Source organism: Alosa sapidissima, chromosome 16, assembly GCF_018492685.1.
Source record: "Alosa sapidissima isolate fAloSap1 chromosome 16, fAloSap1.pri, whole genome shotgun sequence".
Taxonomy (NCBI): Eukaryota; Metazoa; Chordata; class Actinopteri; order Clupeiformes; family Clupeidae; genus Alosa; species Alosa sapidissima.
The window spans coordinates 26,962,950-26,972,480 of NC_055972.1; the positions used below are offsets into that span (position 1 = coordinate 26,962,950).

The following is a 9,531-nucleotide window of genomic DNA, read 5'->3' on the forward strand; positions in this document are numbered from 1 at the left end:
TGACAGGCTTCTGTCCAATCGAAGTTAGCCGTGGACAGCGTCTGCCTAGGACAAATGAGTGAAAATTAGGCCGACGGATAGGTTGATAGGGATGAAAACGTAGGAGCTGGTGAATGGCCAGTGAAATTGTAAAATTTGTATCTGAAACCTTTTGAGGAAGTACCCTAGGCGAACTTTTTCACCATGACATCAACTACAGAAGAAAATGATAAAGAGAAGGTAACTTACCAACCAACGTGAAACTGATTTGTTGAAATTACATATTGCTTAGTTTTGTAACCCCTTTAACTCAAATTTGGGTTATGGATCTTGCAAGCTAGCCCAACAACGCTAGCTAGCACAGCTAATCGGTTGGTGTAACGTTAGATCTGACGGCAATGCTACATTTGTTAGCGAGATGACCAGCTAGCTTGCTAATTTATTATTTGGTGATTACTTAGTTATTGTCAACAATTCAGCAGTATCAAGAGCGTTAATGACAACACCTGTTGTGCTTATTACCTCATCAGGTAGCCAGCATAAATTCATGTCAAACTGTTTTATTTCTTTTGATGCCGATTTTAAAGTAACGGAATCAGTCAGAGGTCGTCCTGACATAGTAACTTATTATCTAGCTGATATTAATAATACAACGGTTACATTTACAGTATTAATAGTAACGTTAACGTTTTTTCATGGTAAAGATGTTTTGCAAGCTGCTGATATCCCTGCACTTCACTGGGACCCAATGCTAAGGGATGGTGGCTAAATCTGCAGTGAATATGACAGCTCAATCATGCAGGTCACTGTTTGCATGACCCCCTAACTTTACAGTATACAACGTTATGGGCATATGCACTGACATTACTTTGCTATCATACAGGCAGCGTTGAGGAGCTGTGCTATTACGTTTAGTAATTTAGTTGTTGTTCATAATGAACTCTTCAGTCATGAATGGAAAGTATCATTGGAAAGTTACTGTAAATGAGTAAATATCAATCTGAAGATTCAACAGTTAGCTATTTTAATCTGAGTAAATGCAATACCTTCCCTGGGGATTTGTAGTTGGAAATCTGTTTCACGGGAACTTGTGATTCAGCTGACATTGCAGTGTTGTTGCCTCATAGTATAAACTGAGAAGATAAATGGTCTGTAATGGGAGACAAAATGGCCTTTCATTTGAATTATCTCCAAGACATGGTGGCGCTTGATGTAGGCTATTTGGAGTGAACGTTTAAGAAAAATCAAATTAACAAGTGAAGTAGAGGGAGACAACTGGAGCTGGCATACCATTTAGCCATGGTCTGGCTGAGACATCTGGAATTTATGAAATAAAGCTAAATCTCGGGTATTTCGGCCTCGGTCAAGTCCAGTAAGTCATTCTAAATTCTTTCAAACTGTTTCCTGCACACAGCCCTTTGGATAGTCGGTCCCGTCTCAGTAACAAAGTAGAAAGAAAAACCTACTTTAGCGGGGCAGAGAGATCCGAACTGAGAATTAGGCCTATAGTAGACCATATTCTGAACATTACTGATGCAATTAATATGTGACTTCAAGTGCTGGTGGTTAGTCTCTTTAATCCAGATCAGATGACCTGATGAGCTTCCTGTGTGTCTGCACCAAAGGAAGTAAAAGGGGGGTACCAAACCTATTTCTTTTCTTTTCTAGCTCCGGTCTGTGTCAGTGGACCTGAACCATGATTCCTCCCTTCTCATTGACATTCCGGATGCTCTCTGTGAACGAGATAAGGTCAAGTTCACTGTCCACACCAAGGTACAGTTGAGCTAGTAACTCAAAGGGAACATTGGCTACAGTGTATTTGACTGTGTGATTGTGACGAAAAACATTTAGAGAGACACATGGAGTCTTGTGTGTGTCTCACTCAGGTGGAGGTTTGAGGCTTTAGTATATACATTTGGAGACTCTTTATTGTAATCAGAGGTTCTGCAGGGTTTTAACAATCTTTAAAATCTAAAATTGAATGATATGAATTTTGAGCCAACTGTTTTACTAGAATTACACTCCCACTAGATTTTGTGGTGCCACTCAGCAATTGATGAACAAATATTGAAGAACAATATGTCAGTTTGTATGTGCCTACTACTCACACAACTAGCTGATTGAATGTTGCACTCCTAATTGTATTTGTGTCAGATCAGTGTCTGATGGTTAAGACATTGGATCGACACAAACATACCATAGACCCATAATGCTACATGTCTGTGATGTCTCAAGCAAAGTCGTTGTTTTTTTAATTGACTATGATTCTGTGTGTGACTGGTGTGCTTATCTTGTACCGTAGACCACGCTCAGTTCCTTTCAGAAGCCGGATTTCTCTGTGTCGCGCCAGCATGAGGACTTCATATGGCTTCATGACACATTGGTTGAGACAGAGGATTATGCTGGTCTCATTGTAAGTCTCAGATCAGGATACAGTATAATACCCAATGTGGACACTGCTTGTAACCAACTGAAAATGTGACACCAGACTTGATGTGCATACTTTCTCTTAAAGTTTATTTTATTATTTCAGTGCTTAAGGTTTCTAGTTTGTGATGTAATGTCAGCACACACAACAGCAACGTGTCATCATAACAGCACAGGAGGCTGCACAGCTTGTTACAGCCATATGAAGGCTTACATTAATAAATCCTTTAAAAGTGTTCATGTAAACTGTGCTGTTTTGTTTACCAGTCTGGAAATGTTATTTTCTGTCTCCGTAGATCCCTCCTGCGCCCCCAAAGCCAGACTTTGAGAGTCCAAGAGAGAAGATGCATAAGCTGGGGGAGGGGGAGGCCACTATGACCAAGGAGGAGTACACAAAGATGAAACAGGAGCTTGAGGCGTACGTTAAAAACAGTAGAGCACATGTCATGTATTAAAAATGTTCAACATTCAGTAGCTTGAGCACTGCCATTTTAAAACATAGAGCTTGTTGCTAGCATGTGTGTATTTAGAAAGTGTAACTTTTGTAGAATAATATCACAGCTACTACATTATCCCTGATATATTTCAGTTAGAATTTTTTTGCAGCTCTGAATTGGACTTTTTTTTTTGATTGACATCTGTGTTCCCTTGCCAGAGAGTACCTTGCTGTGTTTAAGAAGACCGTTCAGGTGCATGAAGTCTTCCTGCAGAGGCTTTCCTCCCACCCAGTCTTCAGCAAGGACAGAAACTTCCAGATCTTCCTGGAGTACGACCAGGATGTGAGTATCCAGTTGAAATGCTCCCTCGGCCAGGAAATGCAGAGTAGGCACATGCTCTCCGAAGCTGACTTCCTGAGCGGTGATCTGCTGGGCTAGCAGGCTGTGGGGCAATAGAAGGGGGCATTAGGAAAGGTGAGGAAGTTTCAGTGGGGCAGGGATGCGGCTTGGACTTCCTTTTAAAGGGAATAAGGGGACACAGAAGAGGACAAAGACCTACAATGACCTCATCCTGCTGAGTTCAGCTCAAATAGTAGTTGACAACCATTAAAAAAAAAAACGACCTGTCAGCCCTTTCGGCATGTGGACGTGACTTTCCGTCCCTGTGAAATTGACTGATAAAACATTTCCAAAACATTGAACTATATATACGCACAGCTGTTTTGATTCAGCGCTTAAAATGGAGCAAAAGCCAAATCTGGAGTGCGTCCTGGATTGGTATCAGCTTCCGCCATGACTGTCTGGTTTGGTTGTAACCTTCTTCTTCATTGGGCCTGCAGCTCAGTGTGAGGAGAAAAAATGCCAAGGAAATGTTTGGTGGTTTCTTCAAGAACATGGTGAAGACTGCCGATGAAGTCATCATATCAGGGATTAAGGTCCGTCTTGCTTTTTCTCTCTGTGTGTGTGTGAGTGAGATGGTGTGAGTGAGATGGTGTGAGTGAGATGGTGTGTGTGTGTAAGTTGGTGTGAGTGAGTGAGTTGGTGTGTATGTGTGGTCCGTAGGAGTGTATGTGTGGTGCATAAGAGTGTATTTGTGGTGCGTAGGAGTATGTTTTGATGCTCACTTATGGTAGCGTTTAAGATAACAGGCTTTTTAAGGACTGAGGAGGACACTTGGCCTTTGACTCATTGTATTTCTTTGATGTTTCAGGAAGTTGACGAGTTCTTTGAGCAGGAGAAAACTTTCCTGCTTGATTATTATAGCAAGATCAAGGACGCCACTGCCAAGGCGGAAAAAATGACACGCTCTCATAAAAGTAAGACCTGACTCAAAAATAAACCAGACTTCACACGGTCTTGAAAGCGTCTTCTGCTGTGAGGAGTAAATGCACTGTTCTCCTCTATTCTTTCAGATGTTGCTGACGACTACATTCACGTCTCTGCGACTTTGAACAGCATGTGCGCAGAAGACAACACCCCTCTGAAAAAGTTAGTGTAATGTCTCCTGGCAAACATACAAGAATTTTTATTCAGGCAGTTTTATGATCACATTCCTTTTGCAAAAGGAGTGAAAATGTGCTAAGATTAGAAACCACAATCTAATAACGTTTTTGAAACTTAAAATAGACCGAAGGCACACCATGTTCAGTTGAGCTGATCGTTATGTGTGTGTGAAAACAGCTGTGTGTGTGTGTGAAAACAGCTGTTGTGTGCTCTTGCAGGCATCTGGAGAAGTTTTCGGACCTGTTGGAGAAGCTAAGGGTAAAGTCTGTCCCCCTTGCGCATGTGTTGATGTCTTTGTGATATTCTAATCATGTATGTCCAGTTGCATCTCAAAAAATTTAAATATCATGGAATAGTCCAGTGCCCTGCCTATACTCAGGAAACTGTTGTTGGTGTTGACCTAATTAGACGATTAGAGCTCTTCTAAGGTCGACATTTCTGTATTATCAATTTTTTATTCTAATAGCTTGAGATGCTGGATTTTTGATTTCCATGAGTTGTAAAGCAATAATAATCAAGATTAAAACTAACAAGGCTTGAGATATTTCACTTTATGTGTAATGAATCTAGATTTTGTGTTGTCAAGCTTGTCTGTGTTTAATGTGCATCTTGTGCATTGGTAGAAAGTGGAGGGTAGAGTTGCGTCGGACCAGGAGCTGAAGCTCACCGAGCTGCTGAGGTATTATCTGAGGGACATCCAGGCTGCCAAGGTGGGTTAGATTTCCACTGCTGACGTGTTTCATTAATGTAATTGAGCATTTTTCTATCTTGTGTACAGTACTCGGCTCCGTAAAATTTGAAATGACCAGTAGACTGGACATTCTTGTTGCAAATGCTGGTTCCATTTGTTTTTAAAATGCTTCCAGGGGAATCCGATCACAAGTGGTTAGTTCTAAATGCATCTACATTTAGATATCATATAATTTTCTACAATGCAATCTACAGGGACTACTTTCCAGTTAATTCAGTGTGTTCCCAAATGCTTCAAGAAGTTTCATGTCTTCCCCCATAACACGCAATAGTTTGAACATGTTAGGCTACATGTCGGTGTTGAAGTGTTTAGATTCCCAACGCTAGCCTGGTAGCCATTTTAACAGCAACTATGGATATGCGCTAACACCAGTCAGCTGAGTTTAATTAGCGATAACGTACGGAGATGGTTTCGTAGCCTCTTTGACAGCTCAGTGACATCAGGTATGTAACCTACATCTTTATGTTTTTGCCAGCTAACTTTTAACATAATCTTCATATTCATTGCTATATGGGTCTCATGCACATGAAAGATTAATATCATGCCATTATGTTGTTTAGAACACACTTTGAAATAAAGTTTTCACCTTACAACTTTGCTGATAACATTTTAAATAAATGCCAGTTAGCGCATTAGCAAGGATATTGTGTAACATAGGCCTACTGTTGATGTTGTTTCATAGCCTTTTGCTTGTGTGTAGTTAGGCCCACTGCTAGATTTTGACAGGAGCTCGTGATATCGCTTTAAAGTAAGCTACTTGGCTCATGCAAACTGTCAAACACTGTCCATCCACTCGCCTAGTGCACCCCTCTGGTTTATACATCCAGTGTTTTGGGTAACTGTATCTGGATGTGTTGCTATCAGAGCAACGTTAGAGATGGCGCATGACATGCAGTGATGCCTATTAAAAAAAAATAATAAAAAAAAAACGCTATTTAAGCACTGAAATCCACGTTGTTATACCTTTAAATCCAGTTGTACATACCTTTGTTTTCACCGAGTTATCCCAAACCAGAAGTGGCCGCAATATCGAGAATATGGTCAGAAAAATCTAACGAGAAGTTTGGAAATTTGAGTATGGAAAAAGTATGGAATTTTGAAATGGAAAATGTGTAGGAACCCTGCAATCTACAAGTAGGGAGTGGATTTACACCTAGTTTGAATGGGGTATGCTGATGGAAACAGATTTGTTTGCATAAATTCACATTTATTGCAGTTTAAGTTAGCTTGATAAACCTTACATTTTAGTCCCACAGCTGTTCACAGTTCTTCCCTGGATTAGGAGAGTGTCCATTTTGATTTGCATTCCACAGCTGATGGAATTAATGTGCACAACTTGTGTTTTCATGAACTGAATTTCCATGAATGCTATAATATGAATGAGTTGGTTGGAAACAGCTATTGAGGTCCCCAGCGAATTATGAAACTATGTACTAGACCTGGAATGGATAGACGGGTAGTTTGATATTACGTCGTTTTTTATAGCAGTTTAAGGGTGTCAGATGTCATTGTATGTCATCTATCCACAGCATTAAACAAGAAATTAATTCTGTACACTGAAGAACATGACTTGCATCAACTCTAAGCTCAGGACCTAAGACTACCCAAGCTCACTCTTTTGTCTGTCTATATCTATGTATGTATCTGTCTGTCTGTCTATCCTAATCTAATCTAATCTAAACTCACACACCATGTCATAACTGTTTTTTTCACCCTGCTGTTGACCTTTTCCACAGGACCTGTTGTACAGACGTGCGCGAGCCCTGGCCGACTATGAGAACTCCAACAAGGCCCTGGACAAGGCGCGGCTGAAAGGCAAAGACATCGCCCAGGCCGAGGAGCACCAGCAGCAGTGCCTGAAGAAGTTTGACAAGCTCTCGGAATCGTGCAAAAAAGGTTGGTGTGTGTGTGTGCGCCTGTGTGTCCGTCCGTGTCCTCCACATTTCCTGAAGACAGTATGAGCGCATTTTTTTCATATCAGAAAGCTATTGGAGGTGTGGTAAAGATGGGCACAGATTAAACATAAATAAATAAATAAATAAATACAAAATATTTTCAGAGCTGACGAGCTTCAAAGGCAGGAGGGTGGTGGCCTTCCGGAAGAACCTGATTGAGATGGCCGAGCTGGAGATAAAGCACGCCAAGGTCAGTACCCACAGACTGCTACTGAGGAGGATGATGTGTTTACAGTTAGTTACAGTAGTCATGTAGTCATGAGAGCTTTCTTTCTTTCTTTCTTTCCTTCTCTGTCTGTCTGTCTCTATCTGTGTTTATTATGTGCTTTGTTTATAAGTGGATGGGATTTTGGAGGAATGAAGGTATTTCAGGTCTCTCTCTCTCTCTCTCTCTCTTCTCCCAACAGAATAGCGTGTCTCTTCTTCAGGGCTGCATTGACATGCTCAACAGCAACTGATCATTGAGCTTTGGTCACCTAACTTGACCAACCTTGTTTAGAAGGGAACCTGGACCATTTTTTGCCCTGAAAGGGTTAAAAAAGAAACCACTTTGGCGACCTGCACAAGAGCAGCCGACGTGGCTGCCTGGTTGTTTACAGACCTACTTTCCCCTCCTATGCCCCCCCTCCCCCCTCCATTTCGTCTGACTTGTTTGGGGCATCTCTCTGTGCACGATTGTGCATGGGATTGAAAATGACCTTAGAGAACCTGATAGCAACTATTTTCCTTTTCCTTCTTTCAGTTGCGTAATGAATGCCCTCATTTAAGCTGTCCTTCTCAAATGCCTTAATTTGTTGGCATGTTTATGCATTTTATGTGTGTGGGATGTTTTTTTTTTTTTTTTTTTTTTTTTTTGTGTCTAAAACCTCTTGCTTATCTAAGCTTGCACAGTGCGAGTCTAAGAGTTTGCAGAGACAACCTGCCAAACAATTCACCGTGAGCACTTCGCTGCAGACCACTGAACGTGAACAAGTCTGAAGTTGTTTTTTAATGCAGTGCATTTGCTGTTTTTCATGCCTTTTCCTGGGTGAAATTTTTCTCCATGACTAGATAAAGTGTTATCGAGAGACAGCTGGTCAGCCGCTGCTGTTTCAAAGAATAAGTAAAACAGTCGTTTTTATAACTGTAACAGCACTATTGTAGAAGGGGTGAGAGGGATGCTCTGACATTCGTGCCTAAGAATAAGGTTTTCTTTTCCTCTCTGTTAGAGTGTGATTGCAGCTGCGTTAGGCCTAACCATGCTAAAAATGATCGTTGAAACCCATCCATCACACACAAACAGAAGATCTGGAATTCTATATCACCACAGGAATGCTGACCTGGAATTATGGTCTCAGTCCTTCTCGTTGCCTCCTCAAGTGTGAGGCGAAGTCCCTCCCTTCCTCACTAGTCCACGGCTATTCCTGAGATCTCGCTGTAGTTTTTGTCCCAGAGGCAGTGGCCTGCTAAAAGCATCTCTCTCTTTCAGGAAGATGATTGGCCCCAGTCAGCCACAGATGGTTTTCCAGTGTGTGCGTGTACGTGTGTGTGTGTGTGTGTGTGTGTGTGTGTGTGTGTGTGTGTGGAATCATGCAGAGTCAGCCCCCCCCTCCTCCCTCTCTGTTTTCCGTCCTACTACCCCAGTCTCGGCACACAGGCATGAAAAAAGTAAGCCAGCCATGCTTTCACAAGTCCAGCAGAGAACACGCTCTCTTTTTCAGCTGCCCTGTGCTTCTAACAACATGGGTTGGTCAACCATGGCAGGTGCCTGTGTACTCTTAAAAAGTGAAGACGGTGATGACTGTGTGACCTCTGAACCCAACCCTTACACGCACTTACATGCTTTTTATACACCTACTAATTATGTTCTGCTAGCCCCTTGTGGTATAATGTGTTTACCCTTTTGCTTGTCATTGTAACGCTATACTTACTTTTAGTCTGGTAAAAAGAAAGTTAAGATTTAAGCTTTTTGCTTTGTTTTATTTGTATTGTTACTGATGCAAACATTGGTCTTGCAGAAGACTAATGGCTTGAATATGTCAATAGAGGACCAAAAGAGTTTATATTGTGATATGATAGAAGATTTTTGGAGGACAAAAAAAGCAATTTATACACAAACCACTGAAGCAATAATGCAATCATGGCCAGGTCTAGTAGCTGAAAAAAAAAAAAGATTTTTGATAATTGAATGTATTTGTAATGGAATGCAAATATCTTTTCACATGGGCTTCTCCCTTTTCTAAGAGAAACCCAGCGAAAATTGCAATAATTACATTAAAAGATTCCTACTGCCTCATTGTGGTGTTTGCTCTCTAACTTTTAGTACTGTTTAGTCATTCCAACCACATTTCCATGTTCAACATGTAATGCACTGTGCCCAATGATAGATCCCATTTTCCAGGTCTTTTCGGTTAGACTATTTGGTTTTCATTACTTGGTGTAGCACAGTAGCATTGGGGTGTATGTCTGTGTGTGTGAGATGGCAAGGTATTTTCAACCA

General features: G+C 41.2%; 1 protein-coding gene across 1 annotated transcript; it reads left to right on the forward strand.

The window, feature by feature from the left end:
- Positions 1–3: 3 nt before the first annotated feature.
- snx5 (sorting nexin 5) lies at positions 4–9,327 on the forward strand. Its single transcript, XM_042066554.1, has 13 exons — positions 4–219; positions 1,648–1,752; positions 2,282–2,392; positions 2,703–2,824; positions 3,062–3,185; positions 3,683–3,778; positions 4,054–4,159; positions 4,256–4,331; positions 4,565–4,604; positions 4,970–5,056; positions 6,834–6,993; positions 7,157–7,242; positions 7,460–9,327. Exons 1-13 carry the CDS (start codon positions 184–186, stop codon positions 7,508–7,510), a joined length of 1,200 nt encoding a protein of 399 aa, XP_041922488.1. The 5' UTR covers positions 4–183; the 3' UTR covers positions 7,511–9,327.
- Positions 9,328–9,531: the final 204 nt, after the last annotated feature.